Genomic DNA, 24,875 nt, shown 5'->3' with positions numbered 1-24,875 from the left:
TTTTCTTCTCTAGCTTCTGTCTGGCCCTCTGAGCCCCAATGAGAGCTTCCTGAGGTACCTCACTCTTCCGCGAGACAGCGAGCTTGCCATAGACTTACGACAGACTGCGGTTGTTGTCATGGCCCACCTGGACCGCCTGGCCGCCCCCTGTATGCCACCTCTCTGTAGCTCTCCGACCTCTCATAAGGTCAGTGCGAGAGCATTGTTTATTCTCTGTGTGTATGTTCCTAGGTTCTCATTCTGTACCTGTGTGGAGACTCCCTTTCTCTGCTGTTGGGGTGGATTTGGCTTTCAGCTTTTAAACATGTATACGCTTTAAGGCGTCGTTAGCGGTCACAGTGGGTGATGAGCAGGCCGAGGCACACAGCGGTTCAGGACCCACCCCGTGTCCCAGGTTCCAGATTCAGGGGCACGTCCCTGGAGTGCTCTCCTGCCTTCCCACAGCCACAGGCCACGCTGTCTTCCTCAGGAGAAAGGTAGCGACGTGTCTGACACTAAGCTGGGTGTGTGGGGGCCTGCTGGTGCAGGCCCACGGAGGACCTCACACAGACGCACCCGACCATCACTATGCTGCCCCATTGTGTCGATGAGAAGGCTGCCGTTTGGAGTGGTACCGAACCTTGCCAAGGTCACGCAGAAGAATCCTGGTTTTGAATCCAGATTTTTCTAATGGTTTTCTTTGTTTGTTTTGGCAGCATAAGTACTTTTATTTATTTATTAAATTAATTTTTATTGGACTCTAGTTGATTTACAATGTTGTGTTAGTTTCTGCTGTACAGCAAACTGCAGATTTTTCTAATTCTTAATGCTTTTTTCCTTTGGCTGAGCCATGTGGCTTGTGGGATCTTAGTTCCCTGACCAGGGATTGAAGCTGGTCCCCGGCAACGAGAGCGCAGAGTCCTGTCCACTGGACCGCCAGGGAATTCCTTCTAACTTTTAATGTTTAATACGAGGAGTATTTATTTTATTTTGCAGGTATTTATGTTTTCCAGATAAGTGATACATTCCTATGGTTCAACAATGAAAACTAAATGCAGAGACACCCTGTCACTTCCTCTCCCACTGCCTCCTCGCCCTCTTTCCCCACCTTTGCCTCTCATGCTTCTGGTCCCTTATGCATCCTTTCAGTTCTCTCAGCAGTATTGTGTTATATCACTTCTGTAGCTTGTTTTTTCACTAAGCCGACTACTGAAGAGCTCTCTGTATAAGTAAGCAGAGCTTCTCTCTTTATTTTTAAAAGAAACTCAGTGTTCCACATGTGGACGTATCATGATTTTTTAAAATGTCTCCTATTGGTGGACACTTGTGTTGCCAGAAGCTTGCTACTCAGGTAACGCTGCGATGGCTACCCTCTACCTTTGTTCCTCTATGTGTGTGCACGCGTCTGCAGTGGTGATGTACCCGATGTGGTGGACACGTGAGCTGATAATCCCCGAATTGCTCTTACGTGGCTTCATTCCTCTCACCCCCACCAACAGCCAGGGACACTTGTCTCCTAGGCTTGTGCTTAGGCCTTCGGGTCCCTGCCTGTAACGGCGAAGTGGTAACCTGATATGGTTTGAGCATTTAAAAATATGTTTCAGGTCTACTTGTACTACTTTTTAATGGGCTCTGTTAAAATGAAATGCTGTGGAAAAGAAACCTGTTCAGTTACTTCATCTTACCTGCTAACTGAGGCCATATGGGGTATTCTGAGTTATTTTGATGTTGTGAATCAGCTTTCTTTACTTCCTTTATTTTTATCTTACTGTATCTCATCGTTACTCCTTGCACGAATTATTCTTTCTTTTGTCTAAGAAAGAATTTTCTTGCTGATATAAAGAAAATGTTTCCTTACGTTGTTGTCTGACAGGGATCATTGCAAGAGGTCATAGGATGGGGGTTAATAGGATGGAAATACTATGCCAATGTGATCGGTCCAATTCAGTGTGAAGGCCTTGCCAACCTTGGGGTCACACAGATCGCCTGTGCAGAGAAGCGCTTCTTGATCTTGTCGAGGAATGGCCGTGTGTACACGCAGGCCTACAACAGTGACACGCTGGTAGGTGCTGGGGCGGGTTGGTGGAGGGGCGTCTTTGCTATGGGTGCTGTGGATCTTGTCTTTCTTTCTGTCGGTTGACTTCTGAAGATTTATAGGCACCTGCTCATTGTATATTATTAGTTGTGTTTAAAAATTTTAATCGTGATCATTATTGTCAAGATTTTGGGGGCAGAATTTCTCGGTTTTTAAGCTCAGGAACTCCTTACAGCGCCATTTATTGCCAGCTGTTATTCCCATTTGTAAACTGTCACGTCATTTCACTTTGGGGGCCAGGAAGGTAGTAACAAATGAGGCAGTCGTGGGGTTGGTGGCAGATTGGGCACGTTCCTGTTAAAGGAAGGAGCTCTTCACTTCTGAGCACGTGGAGGCCGCCCGCCTGGTGCTCTTCTGTTGGTGCCGGGCAGGGTGACTGGGCAGGTGGCCTGGCAACCACCAGAGGCTTATGATCTTTCAGTTCGAGAGGAGTTTGTCAACGTAAGGTACAGGGTTGAGGCGAGTCATGCTGTTTTCTTTGTCCTTGGACTGCTTACCAATTTTCTTCCTATTTTTACCTTTTTAGGCTCCACAGCTGGTCCAGGGTCTTGCCTCCAGAAACATTGTAAAAATTGCTGCCCATTCGGACGGTCACCACTACCTGGCCTTGGCAGCCACCGGAGAGGTGTATTCCTGGGGCTGTGGGGATGGTGGACGTCTAGGCCACGGGGACACAGTGTATGTACAGCCTATTCCTGTAATTGACACACTCTTGTGCTGCTGTAACCAAAATAGGGTGGAAAAGAAAAGTGTGGTGAGGTGTTTTGCAGCTGCTCAGACATGTAGGGCTAGGACAGAGAGGGCTGCCGAGGGGGATCAGTGCTCTGGTGGCCCTGGGCAGTCGTGCCCCCAGCACAGGGAGTGATGGCAGCTGGCCTTCGTGTTCCTCTCCCCCAGCTTTTGCTACTCCTGTTGTTAGCTGCCCACGCTGCACCCTCACCGTGGGGTTTCCTAAACCAAATCCCACGCTCTTCCTTCATTTACAGTCTCCACACATCTCTGTCAGATGAGGTCCTCGTTTCCTTGAGCCATACTGTCGTTTTCCCAGCTAATAAAATCAAGAGTTTCCTGATACCTTATTTTGTGGAAGCTTTCGATTATCGTAAGAGACCAAGAAATAAAGCAGAGTGGTTGTTCTTAATGCAGGCTTGTGAAAAGAAAGAGTTCTGATGGCTGCCTCAGAATCAGAGGAGCCCTTTTGTATGTTGCCGTTGTGAGTGGAGCCTTAGGCTGAAATCGAAGATGCAGCCCCATTTCAAAGTGGTCAGAGCCGTGAGTAGGGAGTGGGCAGCAGCAGTCGAGAGGAGACTGCCCCGTTCTCACTGGGGTGGAGGTGGACATCCACCAGGAAGGATCCCAAACTGTGAAGAAAGAGTCATGCATACTGGGTGTTAGCATTCAGCAGACTTGATATTCCAAACTGGACAGTGTTGTAGGGGACTCAGACAAATGTGGTAAAATGATAGTGAAAAAAAGGAATGATAAGTACAGAACTTAGAATTGTTACTCTCAGGTTAGCAGGGGGGCAGGGTTAGCATGGAGCACACAGGATTTGAAAGGGTTGAGCTACAGGATGGAGGCATTAGTCTTTTTACTTTTTTTATGTTATATATAATTAGTATGCATAAAATATGTTGTAATAAAATAATACTCAGTTGAAGTTAAATGCTAGGTTGACTAACTTGTCCATTGCTCGAGGAGTTGAGGGAAGGAAAGGAGACCAGTACGAAGGGCAGGAGTTGCAGAGGAACTTTGGTGTGTGTGGTGGGGGGGTTGAGACTTGAGCTGAATGGAAGAAGGGGGAAGTGGTACCAGAGTAGAGTCATTTGTCCCCCTTCCCGTGTGTGCCCCTGCCTCTGTGTGTGTTTATTTTGCAGAAAAGTGGGTCACAAAGTGAGCGAACTATGTCTTTGGAGAGGCTGGAGTGGGTGTTACCAATCACATCAGACATATTTTAGATTATAAGCATCGGGCATTTTGCTAATTTTGAAGGTGAAGAATCAACTAAGGAGACTCTTCTGCCCAGTTCATCCTTGCTGTTTCCGACTTTTCATTTGTAAAATATAGATTGCAGTGCGATTAGTAAACCTTGCTCCATCATTCCTTCTCATTTGTTTAACAAATACGTATAAATTTCAACCATGTGTAAGGAGATTTACAAATTCATCAGCTTCCCTTACACAGTCTGGTGAGCTTCACAAATGCCTGCAGCTGGGAGCCACCATAAATGAGGCACGGAGCAGTTCCATTACCCACTCCTACCCCCTTCCCCCTTTCTTTGGACCCTTTTGCAGCCAACCCCTGCTCCCCACTTCCAGCTCCTGGTGGCCACTGACCTGCCCTCTGCCACTCGGTAGTATTCTGTTTCTGGCTCTGTCAGTGAGCTTCATCTTTCCCTGTTGCTGAGTGCTGTCTGTGGATAGGCCACCATTCAGACCACTGTGACCACACTTGCCATGGACTTGATCACCTTTGTCTTTAACAGACACTGTTGTGATAGTCTGCTGGATGCCATGCTTGGCATTAGGTGCCCACTTAACAAAGAATCATGGAGGTGGTATGTGTTTGAATTCTGTATTTCTTAATTATTTCATAAGGCACCTGAATGGTGAAAGTGTCTTGACGCTCTGATAGTTTATTCCCAGTAGTGTCACTAATAGGAAGGTCTCAGAAGGCCATTCACGTTTGTTCCTCTTCTCTCCACAGGCCTCTTGAGGAGCCTAAGGTGATCTCTGCCTTCTCAGGAAAGCAGGCCGGGAAGCATGTGGTGCACATTGCGTGTGGGAGCACATACAGTGCGGCCATCACTGCCGAGGGCGAGCTGTACACCTGGGGCCGGGGGAACTATGGGCGACTGGGCCACGGTATGTCTGCTCTGAGTCAGCTGGAGCATGCAGCATGAGGCTGCCTCTTCTGAGGAACTTGCAGTAACAGTGGTCCTATCTTTTTGAAGGCTCCAGTGAAGACGAGGCCATTCCGATGCTGGTAGCGGGGCTCAAAGGGCTGAAGGTCATTGACGTGGCATGTGGGAGTGGTGATGCTCAAACGCTGGCTGTGACGGAGAATGGTATGTGGGGCACTGCTGCCCTGGACAGGCTCTCAGGATGAGGAGGGCCGCGCTCTTAGAGGGAATGAGCTTTGGAGTCTTTCTTTTTTTTTTTTGGGCTGTGCCACACGCCTTGTGGGATCATAGTTCCCTGAGCAGGGGTTGAACCTGGGTCTCCTGCAGTTGCAGCGCAGAGTCCTAAGCACCGGACCGCCAGGGAAGTCCCTGGAGTCTTCGAGTGAGTGCGCACCTCAGTGTCTTCAGGAGAGTAGAGAAGTTATGGGGCTTGTGACTTCTGTTACCCAGGGCCGGAGAGCTACCATCCTTCCTGGTTGGGCATTTTACTTTTTAACAAAGAAATGAAAATAAATGCAATAATTGACGTTTTAGGTCGTTTCTGATGATTTTGTGATTATATTTCCTAATGTTCAGCCACCCTTGATTCCCTGTGGTAAATCCTGCTTAGTCTTTGTGTATTCACCGTATGATACTGGTTTTTAATTTCAGTTTTATATTTGTGTTCATTACTGCGATTGTACTCATTTGACACTTTTTGAGGATACATTTATCAAGTTTGATGTTGATTCCTCGCCCTCCCCCCCCACCCAGCACTGCACGGCTTGTGGAATTTTAGTTCCCCCACCAGGGATTGAACCCGGGCCCTCAGCAGTGAGAGGGTGGAGTCCTAACCACTGGACTGCCAGGAATTCCTGATGTTGATTTCTTTTTTTATAAATTTATTTTATTTATATTTATTTTTGGCTGCATTGGGTCTTCGTTGCTGCGCACAGGCTCTCTCTAGTTGCGCCGTGTGGGCTTCTCATTGTGGTGGCTTCTCTTGTTGCGGAGCACAGGCTCTAGGCACGCGGGCTCAGTAGTTGTGGCTTGCGGGCTCTAGAGCGCAGGCTCAGTAGTTGTGGCACACGGGCTTAGTTGCCCCGCGGCATGTGGGATCTTCCCGGACCAGGGATCAAACCCTGTGTCCCCTGCATTGTGCCACCAGGGAAGCCCTTGATGTTGATTTTTTAAACTGTATTTGTCTTTCAGTATTGTGGGGGTCTGTCCTTCGAATCGTGGGGTCTGTCAGGATTAGCTGGGAGCCTCTCAGCCTTGCTCTCCCACAGAGAGCAACTTAATTTTATCCCCTTATGGAATATTTAATTAAATTACACTAACAACTGTTACTGGGAATAAATACAGTCGTACATTTGGCTTGTGGTCAACACAACAAGAGTGGTGTGCAGTGGGCCATGGGCCCAGTTGCTGTGTTTTATGGAAGCAGTGGAGCTTTCGCTCTGTGTTTAGTAATTAGTGGAAGCAGTATCATTGAGCCCAAACTAGCAAGGGTTAGGATTTTATTATTCATTCAGTTAAAACAAGAAGAAAACTCAGCTTTCCATTTCTTAATTGCTTCTCTATCAACCTGAAGTAGAAACTAGATTTCATTTGGTCAGTAACCACCTGTGTAGTGTCAGCTATATACATTAGTGGTCTAGATTTTTGTGTGTTACTGGCTATATTGATAATTTGCAGACATTTAGAAGTTTTATTTAGATGTACAGTTATTTTTACTCAAATAACTTGTATTTTTTAGGTCAGGTGTGGTCTTGGGGAGATGGTGACTATGGGAAATTGGGCAGAGGTGGTAGTGACGGCTGCAAAACACCAAAGCTGATTGAGAAGCTTCAAGACTTGGATGTTGTCAAAGTCCGATGTGGAAGTCAGTTTTCTGTTGCCTTGACAAAAGACGGCCAGGTTTATTCATGGGGGAAAGGTGACAACCAGAGACTTGGGCATGGAACAGAGGAACATGTTCGTTATCCCAAACTCTTGGAAGGATTGCAAGGTGAGTGCAAAATGTAAACTTTTAAAACCATTTGAGGCAGTTGTCTTTAGTAATCTTTTAAAGTTTGCAGGTATTTTTCTTTATCTGACATCTGTGAGTGACTCATCATTAGAAGCTTTTATCCACATTTTGATAGGTATAGATAATAAGTGGAAAGTGGTTTGTCTGTATTAAAAAGTGACCTAGAATTATTTTCATCAAATTTAATTTGAAACTTTTAAATTTTACCGGTGTTGGAGAGTTTTTTTTTGTTTTGTTTTGTTTTCATTGGAGAGTTCTTTTTTGTGGCAAGTACCCATTCATTACTCATTCAGCTGGCCTCAGTGAGATTAACTTCCGTTTGGTGAGGTCGTCTGCTTGCTATGGATATGCGTGGTGTTATGGGAGCAAAGAGGGAGATGGGGTTGGGTCAGCCTGGAGTGGTCTTGTTTGAACTTATCCTTGATGGATGAATCTTGTTTGGTTTCAAGGGTGTCCAGCATGCATTCTCAGCAGCTGGGAGGAATGGGAGCCAAGGCGTGTAGGTGTGCTTTACAGGTGCCTTCTGAAGTATGGGAGAGCTTGGTGATAAGTGTACCAGGTGGAGCCTGTAGTGCTTTACCTCTACACTACAGGGGGTGGGCAGGCTACTTTTTAATGGACCAGATTCTATGTGTAATTTTAGGTTTGAGGGCCTTGTGCTGTCTCTCCTAACTACTCAGTCCTGCTGTTGTGGCCCCAAAGCAGCCATAGACAATATGAAAACAAATGCGCCTGTGTTCCAATACACCTTTATTCACAGAAACGGGCCTTGGGCTGCATTTGACACAAGGGATGAAGTTTGTTGGATTGCTGCGCTGGATTCTCCTTTATGTTTTTGCTTTTTTGTCAGGGGAGTTTGGAAGTGAGCCTTTTAATTGGGACTTGTGGGTTCCTTTCCCCAGCATTTTTATTTTAAAGCATGTTAACACTTTGGTGATTAGAAGTTTTGTGTGCTCATCTGGTGTTTATTATTTTCTAAGCATCTGAGATAAGTTACAGAGTAATACAATTGGTTGTTTATTATGAAGATGTATTTGAATTTTATTTGCCTTCTTGTTTATATTCCTTTCATTTAGTGGAGGAAATCAACTTCCTCAGCAACGTTAATTAGATACAGAGATAGTGTACTGTGAGAGTATTTAAGTGACTGTTGATACATACAGTCATTTGGTAGTTTCTTAAAATAGGCTCTTCGGATAGAATTGTTTCTCTTACTGTAGTAGAGTTCTTTCAGCTGAATTATTTTTCATGTTGACATGTCTGAAAACACCCCTTGTGTTGGTCATGTTAGATTTACTAATAAGCAAAAATACAGTACTTTGCTAACACTATTTAAATAGAAAAAATATATTTTACACTTACATCATTTAACTTTGGAGAGAAATAGATTTTGATTTAGAAAACTTTCTCACTGAAGAGTGTATTTTGACTTTCACCAAGATAGACCCAGCCTGGGCCATAAAACACGCCTTAACAAATTTAAAAGAAGAGAAGTCAAACAGTGTCTCCTCTTAGACCACAAAGGAAATGACTAGAAATCAATAACAGAAAATTAGCTGGAAAATCCCAAAATACATAGAGATAAAACAGTATACTTCCAAATAACACATAGGTCAAAGAAGAAATCACAAGAGAAACTTTAAAATATTTTGAACTAAATGAAAATGGAAATACAGCTTTTCAAGATTTGTGGGATGCAGTGAAAGCTTAGACAGAAATTTATAACATCGAATGTATATATTAGAAAAGAAGAAAGATCTAAAATCAGTAATCTTTCTGTACAGCGAAGGAAGCCATCAGAGAAATGAAAAGACAACATATGAAATGGGAGGAAATATTGGTAGGTCATATATTTGATAAGGAGTTAATATCCAAAATATATAAAGAACTCGTACAACTCAGCAGCAAAAAAACCCAAATGATCTGATTAAAAAATGGGCAGAGGATCTGAATAGTCATTTTTTCCAAAGAAGACATAACGATGGCCGACAGGTACATGAAAAGATGTTCAGCATCACTAATCATCAGTGAAATACATTTAAAAACAGTGAGATATCACCTCATACCTCTTAGAATGTCTGTTATCAAAAAGACAAGAAATAACAAGAGTTGGCAAGGATGTAGAGAAAAGGGAACCTTTGTGCACTGTTGGTGGGACTGTAAATTGGTGGAGCCACTCTGGAAGACAGTATGGAGGTTCCTCAAAAAATAAAAATAGAAATACCATGTGATCCAGCCATTCCAATTCTGGGTATCAGAAACACTAACTTGAAAAATTATCTGCATCCCCATGTTAATTGCAGCATTATTCACAATAGCTAAGACATGGATACAACCAAAGTGTCCATTGATGGATGGCATATAAAGAAAATGCATATGCACACACACAGACACACACACACTCAGACACTATGAAAGGCTGGTTCAATGTTAAAAAAAAAATCAGTTAATGTAATCCATCAAATTGACAGATGAAAGAAGAAAAATCACATGATCATATCAATAGGTGCAGACAAAGCTTTTGACAAAATCCAGCACCCATTCATGATTAAAAAAAACTTTCAGTAAACTAGGAATAAAGGAGACTTCCTCAACTTGATAAAGACAATCTATAAAAATCCTACAGCTGATGTCATACTTAATGGTGAGAAACTCAAAGCCTTTCCACTAAGATCAGATACAAGGAAAGGATGTCCCGTCTCACCATTCCTTTTCAAAATTATACTGGAAGTTTTAGCTGATACAGTAAGACAAGAAAAGGAAATAAAAGCTATACAGATTGAGAAGGAAGAAATAAAACTGTCTTTGTTCACAAATGACATGATTGTTGATGTGGAAAATTTGAAAGAATTGACCCAAAAACGCTCCTGGAACTAACAAGGTTGCAAGATGGTTGCAAGATGGTTAATATGCCAAAGTTAATTGTTTTCTTATATACAAGCAGCAAAAAAATGGAATTGAAATTAAATACACAATACCATTTGTATTAGCATCCAAAGAATGAAATACATAGGTATAAGTCTAACAAAATATGTGTGAGATCTATATGAGGAAAACTACAAAACTGATGAATGAAATCAAAGAACTTTGTAAATGGAAAGATATTCTATGTTCATTGATAGGAATACTGAATATTGCCAAGATATCAGTTCTTTCCAACTTGATCAATAGATTCAATGCAATCCCAATCAAAATCCCAGCAATTTATTTTATGGATATCAAAAAACTGAGTCTAAAGTTTGTGTGGAGAGGTGAAAGACCCAGAATAGCCAACACAACATTAAAGGAGAAGAGTGAGTGGGAAGACTGATACTGCCCAACTTCAAGACTTAACTGTAAAGCTACAGTGATCAGGACAGTATGGTATTGGCTAAAGTATGAACTAATAGATCATTGGAACAGAAGAGAGAGCTCGGAAATAGATCCACATAAATGTACTTAACTGATCTTTGACCAGAGGAGCAAAGGCAATACAATGGAGCAAAGATCGTCATTTCAACAAATGATGTTGGAACAACTGGACAGCCATGTGTAAAAAAATTAATAATGGGAGGCTAAACATCTGTTGCGGTAGGGAGTATATGGGAAATCTCTGCCTTCTCCTCAGTTTTACTGTGAGCCTGAAACTGCTCTAAAAACACAAGAGTCTTTTTTATTAAAAAGAGTGCACTTTACATGGTTATACATTGGGACAGGAGAATATGATCTAGTAGTTAATTAAAAATACACTTGTCTTTTTCTGAATGAAAATCTGAATGGATGAGAAAAATGAACAGATCCTTTTCATACCCTAGAATTATTTTATTTGCAGGCTGTAGGTCTTAATAAGTTGTAGCTAGTTAAACAAAACAGGGGTTTTAGTAATGTACACAAGGCAGATGAATTGTGAATAATATTAAAGCAATGAATTATCCTTTAGAAGTTGACATTAAATGCCTTCTGACCTGAGTGGCCTAAAGTAAATATCTTTATCGCAACAGAAGTCATAGGCGTGAACCTGTATCTGCATCCCTCTTTCCTCCCAGGGAAGAAGGTGATTGATGTAGCTGCAGGCTCCACCCACTGCCTGGCCCTGACTGAGGACAGTGAGGTCCACAGCTGGGGGAGCAATGACCAGTGCCAGCACTTTGACACCTTGCGTGTGACCAAGCCAGAACCTGCTGCGCTGCCAGGACTGGATACCAAACACATAGTTGGGATTGCTTGCGGACCTGCCCAGGTACTGAGTAGATGGCTTGGTATTTTGTAGAATTTTGGTTTCCCAGTGTTCATTGCTAGTATGTAGAAGTACCATTGACTTGTGTGTTTAGTCCTTATATCCTGTAGTTGTACTAAACTCATTTATTAGTTCTAGGAGCTTCGCTGTGATTCCTTGCGGTTTTCTTCAGAAACAGTTCTGTTGTCTGTACATAGAGACAGTTTTATTTTACAATACGTATGCCTTTTCTTTCTTTTCCTTGCCTTATTGCACTGGCCAGGACTTCCAATATGATGTTGAGTAAGAGCAGGGAGGGGGTGCATCCTTGCCTTGTTCCTGATTGTAGGGGGAAGGCATTCAGTCTTTCACCATTAACTGTGATGTTAGCTGTATGTTTTTTTGTTTGTTTTTGGTAGATGCCTTATTAAGGACGTTTCCTTTAACTCCTACTTTTTTCAAGTTTTTCTTTTTTTAAAATCCTGAGTGATGTTAAACTTTGTCAGATGCTTTTTATTCTCACGTGACATGATCACGTTTTCCTTCTTTAGTCTGCTTATATAGAGGAATACATGGACTGATTTTCAAATATTGACCAAACCTTGTATTTTTGAGATAATCCCCACCTGGTCATGGTGTATTATTCTTTTTTTATATTGTGGGATTTGATTTGCTTAATACATTGTTGAGGATTTTTCTGTCAGGACTCTTCAGAGATACTAGTTTGTGGTTTTTTGTAGTGCTTTCTTGTCTGACTTTTTATCCGGATAAAACTGGCCTCATAAAAAGTGTAGGCAAGTGTTCCATCCTCTTCTATTTTCTGGAATGAGTTGTGTAGAATTAGTGTCATTTCTTCTTTAAATGCTTTTCTATGAATCCATAGGAGCCTGGGGATTTCTTTCTCAAAAGATTTTTAACCACAAATTCAATTTCTTTAATATAGAATTATTTAGAGTGTTTCCTCTTGGGTGAGTGTTCCTGGTTTGTGGCACTCAAGGTATTGTTCAATTTCATCGAAGTTACCCAGTTTTTATGTATAAAGTTTTCCTTATTAGTGTTCCCTTATTGACCTTTTGAAGTCTTTGGGTCTGCAGTGATATCCCTTCTTTCATTCCTGATATGGGTAATTTGAGTCTTTTCTCTTTGCCAGTTTTGCTAGATGTTTATCCATTTTGTTGCTCTTTTCAAAGAACTAGCTTTTGGTTTCATTAATTTTCCCCTTGTTCTTTTGCTTTCAATTTCATTGGTTTCTCCTCTTGTCCCTTTTTTCATTCTTCAGCTTGCTTGGCATCACTTTACTGTTTTCTTAGTTTCTTTAGGAGGAAGCTTAGGTTGTTGACTTTAGACATTTCTTCTTTTGTAATAGATAAGTGCTTGATGCTATAAATTTTCCTCTAAGCAGTGCTTTAATTGCACCCACAAATCTTGATTATTTTCATTTTTGTTCAGTTCAAAATATTTTCTGATTTCCTTTGTGGATTGCTCTTTGACCTATGGATTAAGTGTGTTGTTTAGTTTCAAAGTGTTTGGAGATCATTCTGTTATCTTTTTGTTACTGGTTTCTAGTTTAATTCCATTGTGGTTAGAGAATAAACTCTATATGATTTCAATTCTTATAGATTTGAGGTTTGTTTTATATCTCAGAATGAGGTTTGTTTTATATCTCAGGCTGTGTTCTCTTAGTGAATGTTCTGCATATGTGCTTAAAAAGAGTATTTTGCTGTTGATATATTTTGCCATTATTGGGTGAAGTGTTCTATAAATGTCAATTAGATCTAGTTCATTGATGGTATTATTCAGTTTTTCTAGATCCTTGCTGATTTTCTGTCTGTTTGTTCTGTCTTCCTTTGGGGAGGGTGGTATTGGTATCTCCAAGAATAATTGTGGATTTGTCCATTTCTCTTTTTGGTTCTGTCAGTTTTTTTTTTTTTAATGCTTTTGATCATTAAAAAAATTAGGGTAAAACATACAGTGATGTTAAGTATATTCACAGCATTGTGTTACCATCACTACTATCCATCTGCAGAACCTTTTCATCATCTCAAACAGAAACTCTGTACCCATTAAACAGTAACTCTCCATTTCTCCTCCCCTAGCCCCTGGTGACCTGAAATTTACTTTCTGTCTCTATGAATTTGTCTATTCAAGGTATCTCATATAAGTGGAATCACATAATATTTGACCATTTGTGTCTGGCTTATTTCACTTAGCATAATATTTTCAACATTGATTCATGTTGTAGCATGTATCAGAATTTTTTTTTTAAGGCTTAATAATAAAAATATGTAACTCCCACATTTTGTTCACCCATTCCTCCTTCAGTGGACACATGGGTTGTTTATCTCTTGGCTATTGTGAATAATACAGCTATGAATATTAGTGTAGAAATATCTGTTTGAGTCCCTGCTTTCGGTTTTTTTCAGTATATATCTAGGATTGGAATTGCTGGATCATTATGATAACTCTGTTTAAATCTTTGTGGAACTGCCTTACTGTTTTTCCACAACAGCTGCATGATTTTTACATTCCCACCAGATACACACAAGGGTTTCAATTTTTCCACATCCTTGTGAACACTGGTTATTTTCCTTGTTTTTTTTTAAGGCCATCCCAGTGGGTATGAAGTGGTATCACATTGTGGTTTTGATTTGCACTTCCCAAATGGGAAAGATGTTGAGTATCTATTCATGTGCTTGTATGTCTTTTTTGGAGAAATGTATTCAAGTTCTTTTTTTTCTGAATGAAAATCTGAATGGATGAGAAAAATGAACAGATCCTTTTCATACCCTAGAATTATTTTATTTGCAGGCTGTAGGTCTTAATAAGTTGTAGCTAGTTAAACAAAACAGGGGTTTTAGTAATGTACACAAGGCAGATGAATTGTGAATAATATTAAAGCAATGAATTATCCTTTAGAAGTTGACATTAAATGCCTTCTGACCTGAGTGGCCTAAAGTAAATATCTTTATCGCAACAGAAGTCATAGGCGTGAACCTGTATCTGCATCCCTCTTTCCTCCCAGGGAAGAAGGTGATTGATGTAGCTGCAGGCTCCACCCACTGCCTGGCCCTGACTGAGGACAGTGAGGTCCACAGCTGGGGGAGCAATGACCAGTGCCAGCACTTTGACACCTTGCGTGTGACCAAGCCAGAACCTGCTGCGCTGCCAGGACTGGATACCAAACACATAGTTGGGATTGCTTGCGGACCTGCCCAGGTACTGAGTAGATGGCTTGGTATTTTGTAGAATTTTGGTTTCCCAGTGTTCATTGCTAGTATGTAGAAGTACCATTGACTTGTGTGTTTAGTCCTTATATCCTGTAGTTGTACTAAACTCATTTATTAGTTCTAGGAGCTTCGCTGTGATTCCTTGCGGTTTTCTTCAGAAACAGTTCTGTTGTCTGTACATAGAGACAGTTTTATTTTACAATACGTATGCCTTTTCTTTCTTTTCCTTGCCTTATTGCACTGGCCAGGACTTCCAATATGATGTTGAGTAAGAGCAGGGAGGGGGTGCATCCTTGCCTTGTTCCTGATTGTAGGGGGAAGGCATTCAGTCTTTCACCATTAACTGTGATGTTAGCTGTATGTTTTTTTGTTTGTTTTTGGTAGATGCCTTATTAAGGACGTTTCCTTTAACTCCTACTTTTTTCAAGTTTTTCTTTTTTTAAAATCCTGAGTGATGTTAAACTTTGTCAGATGCTTTTTATTCTCACGTGACATGATCACGTTTTCCTTCTTTAGTCTGCTTATATAGAGGAATACATGGACTGATTTTCAAATATTGACCAAACCTTGTATTTTTGAGATAATCCCCACCTGGTCATGGTGTATTATTCTTTTTTTATATTGTGGGATTTGATTTGCTTAATACATTGTTGAGGATTTTTCTGTCAGGACTCTTCAGAGATACTAGTTTGTGGTTTTTTGTAGTGCTTTCTTGTCTGACTTTTTATCCGGATAAAACTGGCCTCATAAAAAGTGTAGGCAAGTGTTCCATCCTCTTCTATTTTCTGGAATGAGTTGTGTAGAATTAGTGTCATTTCTTCTTTAAATGCTTTTCTATGAATCCATAGGAGCCTGGGGATTTCTTTCTCAAAAGATTTTTAACCACAAATTCAATTTCTTTAATATAGAATTATTTAGAGTGTTTCCTCTTGGGTGAGTGTTCCTGGTTTGTGGCACTCAAGGTATTGTTCAATTTCATCGAAGTTACCCAGTTTTTATGTATAAAGTTTTCCTTATTAGTGTTCCCTTATTGACCTTTTGAAGTCTTTGGGTCTGCAGTGATATCCCTTCTTTCATTCCTGATATGGGTAATTTGAGTCTTTTCTCTTTGCCAGTTTTGCTAGATGTTTATCCATTTTGTTGCTCTTTTCAAAGAACTAGCTTTTGGTTTCATTAATTTTCCCCTTGTTCTTTTGCTTTCAATTTCATTGGTTTCTCCTCTTGTCCCTTTTTTCATTCTTCAGCTTGCTTGGCATCACTTTACTGTTTTCTTAGTTTCTTTAGGAGGAAGCTTAGGTTGTTGACTTTAGACATTTCTTCTTTTGTAATAGATAAGTGCTTGATGCTATAAATTTTCCTCTAAGCAGTGCTTTAATTGCACCCACAAATCTTGATTATTTTCATTTTTGTTCAGTTCAAAATATTTTCTGATTTCCTTTGTGGATTGCTCTTTGACCTATGGATTAAGTGTGTTGTTTAGTTTCAAAGTGTTTGGAGATCATTCTGTTATCTTTTTGTTACTGGTTTCTAGTTTAATTCCATTGTGGTTAGAGAATAAACTCTATATGATTTCAATTCTTATAGATTTGAGGTTTGTTTTATATCTCAGAATGAGGTTTGTTTTATATCTCAGGCTGTGTTCTCTTAGTGAATGTTCTGCATATGTGCTTAAAAAGAGTATTTTGCTGTTGATATATTTTGCCATTATTGGGTGAAGTGTTCTATAAATGTCAATTAGATCTAGTTCATTGATGGTATTATTCAGTTTTTCTAGATCCTTGCTGATTTTCTGTCTGTTTGTTCTGTCTTCCTTTGGGGAGGGTGGTATTGGTATCTCCAAGAATAATTGTGGATTTGTCCATTTCTCTTTTTGGTTCTGTCAGTTTTTTTTTTTTTTAATGCTTTTGATCATTAAAAAAATTAGGGTAAAACATACAGTGATGTTAAGTATATTCACAGCATTGTGTTACCATCACTACTATCCATCTGCAGAACCTTTTCATCATCTCAAACAGAAACTCTGTACCCATTAAACAGTAACTCTCCATTTCTCCTCCCCTAGCCCCTGGTGACCTGAAATTTACTTTCTGTCTCTATGAATTTGTCTATTCAAGGTATCTCATATAAGTGGAATCACATAATATTTGACCATTTGTGTCTGGCTTATTTCACTTAGCATAATATTTTCAACATTGATTCATGTTGTAGCATGTATCAGAATTTTTTTTTTTAAGGCTTAATAATAAAAATATGTAACTCCCACATTTTGTTCACCCATTCCTCCTTCAGTGGACACATGGGTTGTTTATCTCTTGGCTATTGTGAATAATACAGCTATGAATATTAGTGTAGAAATATCTGTTTGAGTCCCTGCTTTCGGTTTTTTTCAGTATATATCTAGGATTGGAATTGCTGGATCATTATGATAACTCTGTTTAAATCTTTGTGGAACTGCCTTACTGTTTTTCCACAACAGCTGCATGATTTTTACATTCCCACCAGATACACACAAGGGTTTCAATTTTTCCACATCCTTGTGAACACTGGTTATTTTCCTTGTTTTTTTTTAAGGCCATCCCAGTGGGTATGAAGTGGTATCACATTGTGGTTTTGATTTGCACTTCCCAAATGGGAAAGATGTTGAGTATCTATTCATGTGCTTGTATGTCTTTTTTGGAGAAATGTATTCAAGTTCTTTGCCCATTTTTGAATTAGATTTTTTTTTTTGAGTTGTAACAGTTCTTGTTATATTGTGGGTATTAATCCCTTATCAGGTATATGATTTACAACTGTTTTTTCCCCATTCTTTGGTTTTCTTTTTATTCTGTTGATAGTGTTCTTTTATGCACAAAAGTTTTAGTTTTTCTTCCGTTGTCTGTGCTTTTGGTGTCATATATATCTGAGAAATCCATGGTCATGTAGGTTTTCCAGTCTTTTTTTCTAATAGCTTCATAGTTTTAGGTCTAATATTTAGGTCTCTGATCCATTTTGACTTTATTGTGTAAGATAAGGATCAAATAGATTCTTTTGCAGTTTTCCCAGCACCGTTTATAGAAAACATTGTTCTTTCCCTATTGAATGGTCTTGGCACTTGTCGAAATCATTTGACCGTATAGGCAAGGGTTTATTTATGGACTTTGTTCTATTCCGTTGGTCTGTAAGTGTGTCTTTATGCCAGTCCCACACCGTTTTGATTACTGTAGCTTTGTAGTGAGTTTTGAATTAGGAATTGAGTCTTTTTTCCAACTTCGTTATCCCTTTTCAATATTTCTTTGGTTATTTGGGGTACCTTGAGATTCCACATGAATTTTAGGATAGGTTTATCAATTTTTGTCTTACGTATTTTGAAACTCTTTTGTTTGATGCATACGCATTTTGGATTGTTCGGTAGTCTTGGTGAATTGACCCTTTAATTGTTGTTCAGTGTCCCCACTTTATCCCTGCTTTTCCTTGCTCTGAAGTCTCTTGTCTGATTTTAATGTAGGTACTCCAGTTTTATTTTCATTTAATTAGTGTTTGAGTACTATAACTTTTCCATGTATTTGAAAAAAATTTAAGAAGTCTATATTTTAGTCCCTTTGCCTTTCCATTAAAATTTAGAATGATCTTGTCTACATTTGCAAAAATATCTTGCTTAGATTTTTGTAGGGATTGTGTTCAACCTGTTATCAGTTTGTGGAGAATTGACATCTTTGCTACATCGAGTCTTCTACTCTATTAAAATGTTATGTCTAAACATTTATTTGCATCTTCTTGATTTCATTTATCAGTGTTTTCAGCATACAAGTCCTGTCCATGTTTTGTTAAATTTATATCTTTAACTTTTAACCCACCTGTCTCATTATCTGTATAGTGAACTTCTTGGATGCTATGTATAGTTGCATTTGTTTTTTTTATCGTTGTCAATCTGTCTTTTAATTGGTGTATTTAGATCATTTACATTTACTGTAATTGACATGTATAGATAAAGGTCTTCCATTTTATTGTTTGGCTTTTGTCTGTTTTCTATTATTTGTTCCTCTATTTTGCTGCTTTTGTTTTTTTGGGGGGATAAATGAACATTTATTTTAGTATTTCATTTACCTTTATTTATTTTGAATTTGACTATTTCTTTTTATAGGTTTTTATTTTTGTGGTTGCTCTAGGAATTACTGTATACTACATAACTCTTTGCAGGCTACTTAGAATCAGTATTTTACTACTTTAATTGGAATGTAGAAACCTGTTGTTTAATTTCCGAGTGCTTGGAGATTTTTCCAGTTATATACATCTGATTTATATCTTATTGATCTCTAGTTTCTGTTCTTGGTTTTCAGCTTAATTTTATTATGTTATGAGATCATACTCTATATGATTTCAGTTCTTTTAAATAGTTAAAATTATTTTATGTCTTAAATATGGTTTATCATGGTGAATGTTCCTTGCATCCTTGAAAATTTTGTGCATTTTACTCTTTGGGTGAAGTGTTTTTATAAGTGTCATTTTTATCTCGTTCATTGATGGTTTTGTTCATTTCTTTTAAATCCTTACTAATTTTCTGTCTGCTTGTTCTGTCTGTTATTAGGAGGGTAGTTTTGATATCTTCAACTACATTTGTGGATTTATCTGTTACTCTTTCATTTCTCTCAGATTTTACTCTCATGTGTTTTATGGTTCTGTTGTTAGGGGCATATACATTCATTATTGTTCTGTCTTCTTTGTGAATTGAGCCTTTTATCATTATATAATGTCCCTCTTTAGTCCTGGTAATTATTTTCCTTCCTCTGAAGTCTACTTTGTCTGATGTTAATAAGCCACTTTCCATCCCTTTACTAAGCCAATTTTATCTTTATATTAAAGGTAGATTTCTTGTAGATACTGTATAGTTAGGTTCTGTTTTCCTACATCCTGATGATCTCTGTTTTTATGTTCAGACCCATTTAAATTTAATGTCTACCATTGTTTATTTGTTTTTTGTTTGCTCTCACTTTTTTTTTTTTTTTTTGCGGTATGCGGGCCTCTCACTGTTGCGGCCTCTCCCGTTGCGGAGCACAGGCTCCGGACGCGCAGGCCCAGCGGCCATGGCTCACGGGCCCATCCGCTCCGCGGCATGTGGGATCCTCCCGGACCGGGGCAGGAACCGGTGTCCCCTGCATTGGCAGGCGGACTCTCAACCACTGCGCCACCAGGGAAGCCCTGCTCTCACCTTTTTGTTTCTTTATTGTTTCCTGACTTTTTTGGGGGTTAGTTGAATAGCTTTTAGTGTTTAATTTTAGCTTATTGAGTTGCTTAATTTTGATAGTGAAAAGATTTTTGAAAAACTTTTTACCTGTTTATTTGTGGCAAATGAGATGGGGTAGTGAAATGAGAGAAAATTGGAAACTGTTAGCATGTGAGTTAGATAACTGAAGGTGCTTGTGCATTTGGGACAATCAGAGGGATGAATGAGTAGTAACTTAGGGCACCTTCGTCATTCATAATGGTGAATCTCTCGTGTGGAACAGGCTGATCGGTGAATGTGTAGATTCATTTTAGGTTCTTGTGTTTCTTCCATAGAGTTTTGCTTGGTCATCTTGTTCTGAGTGGTCCATTGGCCTCCGTGTCCCTTTTGTGGTGGACATCTGCTCAATGACTTTTGAGCAGTTAGACCTCCTACTACGGCAAGTGAGTGAGGGGATGGATGGCACTGCTGACTGGCCCCCACCCCAAGAGAAAGAGTGTATGGCTGTGGCAACACTGAATCTTCTGCGACTTCAGGTATTTTCCTTTCCCTCATTTTGTAAGTGTCTTATGCGTTTGTAATGATGTTTATGCATATTAAAGGGTATGGGGTTTAGCCTGTTGAATAAACTGCTAATGAAAATTTTAAAGTGTTTTTAAGTCAGTTTATGATGGAGTGTAATGTGTATGAGGCTTAAAAAATTCAGTCTAGTTATTTTGTGCTTACCCTGGAAGTCAGTCTCTGCATGCAGGTAAGAGCATATATGGACTGCGTTATTACTGCTAAATTCAGCTTGTTGGCGTTCATCAGGGAGTCGGTCTTGAATTTCCCGTTGCTGTGTGTGGAGAGGTGACTGGGTGAGACGGTAGGTGACTGGGAGATCAGCTGGAGGTGGTCGCCAGCCCCTCCTCTGGACTGAGAGGGGAGCCCCATTCAGGAAGCTCTGCGTCCTCCATGGGTACCTCCGCTTCCTCAGGGGGAAGGTTAAGTTTAAATGTCAGAAGAAGAAAAGCTACAAAAATTTTTTTTCCAAATAGAACTGTAGCTAAAATCTTTGATCGTCATGTTTTTGTTTGTCATAAAACCCTGTGACTTAATGTTAAGAGAACAGTTTTTCTCACCAAAGTAATTTTCCCCCTTCATAATGTGAGGGTTGCTGTGTGACCCATCATGTACCCCTTCTGTTCCCTCCCCTTTTTTGTCTTGGCTTCCAGAAAGCACAGAACTGGATGTAATGTTTAGTTGCAAAATGGAATTAGCAGAAATTTGGAGAGTACCTCCCTTTGCCAGAAGTCTTCTGTAGGAACTCATTTAGCAGGGCATCTGTGGTGTAGTATCCTAGTCATGGATCCGCCCAGTTTTTTGTTGCTTCCCATGGTCTCCTAGTGACATTGCTGCTCTGGTCGGTGCTGTGGAGAAAGACCCTGTACATGTCCTAGGCTCTATTTCATTTGGTCCATATTTGCCTCATGCCATCTGTTTTTCCACTGCTTTGTTCTGTCTGTCGAGGTCTTTGTTTTAGTTGTGTCTTTTAAAAAATTGACTCATAAAGCTCAGTTCTTAAAAAGAATACAACTTGAGAGTCTTTATTCACTATGTGGATTTAATCTTTTACAGTTATTGTGATTACTAATGTATTTGAATTCAGTCTTGGCGTAAGTTTGTTCATCATTTTATTATCTTTGGAACAAATTTCTAAAAAATTTTTTTCCTTTCAAATCCCTTTAATTGTTCCTAAGTTTTGAAATTTTGATTTCTGGACATTAATCATGTTACAGAAAAATTAAATATTTGTTAATTCCACAGTGTTAAGTTAATCAGTACTTCTCTTCCTGAAAAATATAGGGGTTATAGGGTGCATTAAACCTAAACTCCCCTTTCTATCTTCAGTATTTGAATTGTTCAATAGTCTGTTGTTACATTGACTCCAAGGCACACTGTTTTTTTGTGTGTGCTGCTAAAAAGAAAAGCGCTCCAAATTGCAACGTGTAAGATACATTCTGATTTTAGAGTTAAGATGTGAAAGAAAATACCTCTTAGGATTGGTGAAATGTAGTAATTATTTTTAAACTTTCCTTCAATTATTACATAATTATTTTTTAAGAGGACATACTCAGGCATATAGTCCTTTTTTTTTTTTTAAACCAATTTGTTTTGTCTTTGTTACTTACATCACCTCCCTCCTGGGTACCTCCTTCAGTAAATTTCTTCCTTAAGGTCTGTGAGTTACAACCTCTGAAAACTTGGGTCCCTTTAACACCTCTTAAGATAATTTAATGGGGCTTAGCTCTTTAGGTTATATGTAATTTTATAAGCACTTTGAAGAAAGCACTTTGAAGATGTTCTGCCGTCTTTTGACCTTTATTTTTGCCAATGAGAAATCTTTTTTTTTTTTTTTTTTTTCGGTACGCGGGCCTCTCACTGTTGTGGCCTCTCCCGCTGCGGAGCACGGGCTGTGGACGCGCAGGCCCAGCAGCCATGGCTTACGGGCCCAGCCGCTCTGCGGCATGTGGGATCCTCCCGGACCGGGGCACGAACCCGTGTCCCCTGCATCGGCAGGCGGACTCTCAACCACTGTGCCACCAGGGAAGCCCAAGAAATCTTATATTAGTGCAATTGTTGTTTCTTTGTAGCTAATTTGTCTTTCTCTTTGGTAGCCTTTTAGGTTTTTGTCTTTATTTTATATTTTAATACATTATATCTAGGTCAGGATTTATTCTTCTATATATAATTTGAGATTATGATTCTTGTTCAATCTGAGATTACTTACCTTTGTTAAGTTCTGAAAAGTCTTCACTATTTACCACTGGAATTGCTCTCTTCTTTTTTTCTACCTTTCCCCTTGGAAAAATCCTACTAAATGCATGTTGAACTTTCTCATTTTATTTTCCCAAGTATCACAATTTCTTTGATATTTTAAAATCTGTTTATCCTTTTTAATGCTCACTTTTTAATCTTTCTGTTCTGCTTTCTGGGTGGTTTACTCAGCACTCTTCTTTCAATTCACGAATCATTTAGCTGAATGTTCCATATTGTTGAATTGTCTGTTTATTTAAAAAATTTATGTGAGCACTGCTTTACACATATTGATTGAATCATCAAATCTCTTTACCAGCCCTCTGGGAGGTGGGACCCTCCATCTGTATTGAACAGCTGGGGAGGCACGAAGTTCAGGAATGTTGCCCAGGTTGGGTACCCAGTGCACAAAGGTTTAGGGCTGGAACCTGGGGCCCAGGCTCTTCACTCCTCTGCCTTGAGGTGTTTATTCCTGTAGCTGTTTTTTTCATTTTCAGAATTTATATTTTTGGTGTTTTCCAGGGCTTTCATTTGCTCATTATATTCTCGTCTTCTGGCTTCTGTTCCTTCCATGATCTCTAAGAACATTTACTTATTTTATGGATTCATTCCAGTTTTTTAAATTGCTAAAATCTGTTGGGACATGCGTTTTGCCTCTTACCCTGTCTGTGACACTTCTTTGTGGTGACCTAGTATGGCTTGTCCTTTTTGACTATGAGGCCACCCTTAGGGGAGGGTTTGTGGAGTGTCCCTTTGCCCTTGGCTGTGGAGATGTCCTCAGAGGGCAGTTTTGTACTTGTGTCTGTGAGGTTCCATTGAGTTCCTTGGGCTCTTGATGAGTTTTGGTGTTCAGTTCTTGACGTGTGATATCCATATCTAGATGATTGGTATAAATTTGATTTCACATCTGCTCACAGGACAGGCCAGGTCTCTGATTCACTGTGGGGTCTCTTTGTGCCCAAAGCCTTGTGTGGGTAGTATGTTGCCCTCAGGCCCTGGCTGGCTGACAGGAAGCTCAGGTTCAGTGGGCTGTCCTGAGCATTTTGTGTCTCAGAAGGCTTTGATCTGCTCTCTGAGCCCAGAACCCCTTGGCTGCTGCTGTGTGTGTCTGTGTGTCTCAAGAGCTAAACCAGAACTTTCCCTTGTATACTTTTCCTTGTATACCCTCAGCTTGGCTGTCTACTCTTTTAATAGTTTTTAGTTATATTCACTATTTCTGTGTTTGGTCCGGGTGCTTGGGGGTGGGGTGGAGGTTGCTGTTTCCACAGGGTTCAACCTCTTTGTTGGTCTTTTCCACATACATACTCAGAGTTGGGTTTAAAAAATTCCTTTTATAGAATACCTGACCATGGATTCTCAACTACTATAGGTGAAAAATTTTTAGTATGATTAAAAAAAATACCTATACTGGAAGTTTTACCTTTATTATTTGAGTAAAACTCAATTTGAGGTATTATTCCATCTTTAATAAGATTTGGAAAGCATTTGTTTTTAGGGCTTCTAAGTGAAAATTGTTTTTCTCCTTTCAGTTGCATGCTGCCATCAGTCACCAGGTTGACCCAGAATTCCTTGGTTTAGGTCTGGGCAGCGTCCTCCTCAGCAGCCTGAAGCAGACGGTGGTGGCCCTGGCCAGCAGTGCGGGCGTGTTGAGTACTGTGCAGGCGGCCGCCCAGGCTGTGTTGCAGAGCGGGTGGTCAGTGCTGCTGCCAACTGCTGAGGAGCGGGCCCGGGCACTCTCTGCTCTCCTGCCCTGTGCAGGTGGGCTGGGGCTAGGAGCAGGGGTCGGGTGGGGTTGGCCCTGGAGGGGGTGCCAGAGGGGATGGTGCTTGCCTCACGTTGGGAAAAACACTTTACCTTTTCCAGTTTCAGGCAATGAAGTTAACATAAGTCCAGGTCGTCGATTTATGATTGATCTACTTGTGGGCAGCTTGATGGCTGATGGAGGCTTAGAATCAGCCTTAAATGCAGCCATTACTGCAGAAATCCAGGTATGGTCCTAGGAGTGTGTGTGTGTGTGTGTGTGTGTGTGTGTATGTGTGTGTGTGCACTCATGGAGGTGATTTTATTCCCCAGTGAGCTGAGACTGACACTTTGCCAGAATTATTTTAAAAAAACCTTGAAACACAAAGCTTTTAGTAACATCCAAATATTTCTGTAATTAAAATTTTTTACTAGTTTAATAAAATATTGAGTTATTATTAAGTATGATAAAATGTACCCATTTGAAATGTCTATTTAAATGAATTTGACAGGTACCCCAATCATAATATAAATCACTTCCATCACCCTGGAAAGTGCCTTTGTGCCCCTTTGTGTTTGAAGTTAGGACACTTTCTTGTCTCCCCCAGATGATGTTAATTTTGCCAGTTTTGATTGTCACATAAATGGAATCATACAGTATATACTCATTTGTGTCAGCTTTATGTTGCCTTGATAATGATTTTCAGATTCATCTGTGTTGTATGTAGTG

The 24,875-nt window shown here is 39.9% G+C and overlaps 1 protein-coding gene across 6 annotated transcripts in view; it reads left to right on the top strand.

Annotated features, from left to right (window-relative positions):
* Positions 1–24,875, top strand: part of HERC2 (HECT and RLD domain containing E3 ubiquitin protein ligase 2) — a 228,790-nt gene that overhangs the window by 47,900 nt on the left and 156,015 nt on the right. For 4 of the 6 annotated variants that reach the window (XM_024747281.1, XM_024747282.1, XM_024747283.1 and 1 more), the window contains exons 1-4: positions 14,270–14,398; positions 19,945–20,145; positions 23,935–24,163; positions 24,269–24,393. In XM_024747281.1, coding sequence (XP_024603049.1) covers positions 20,017–20,145; positions 23,935–24,163; positions 24,269–24,393 — 483 coding nt within the window. In that variant the 5' untranslated portion in view covers positions 14,270–14,398; positions 19,945–20,016. Of the gene's footprint in view, positions 1–13; positions 188–1,852; positions 2,042–2,600; positions 2,753–4,780; positions 4,939–5,027; positions 5,142–6,714; positions 6,967–11,012; positions 11,207–14,208; positions 14,399–19,944; positions 20,146–23,934; positions 24,164–24,268; positions 24,394–24,875 lie in introns of those variants that run through there. The other 2 variants (XM_024747286.1, XM_024747285.1) reach the window with 2 other exon arrangements.

The sequence above is a fragment of the Neophocaena asiaeorientalis genome, unplaced genomic scaffold (assembly GCF_003031525.2).
Source record: "Neophocaena asiaeorientalis asiaeorientalis breed wild unplaced genomic scaffold, Neophocaena_asiaeorientalis_V1.1 scaffold236, whole genome shotgun sequence".
NCBI classification, from domain to species: domain Eukaryota; kingdom Metazoa; phylum Chordata; class Mammalia; order Artiodactyla; family Phocoenidae; genus Neophocaena; species Neophocaena asiaeorientalis.
This window is presented reverse-complemented; position numbering and strand designations above follow the sequence as displayed.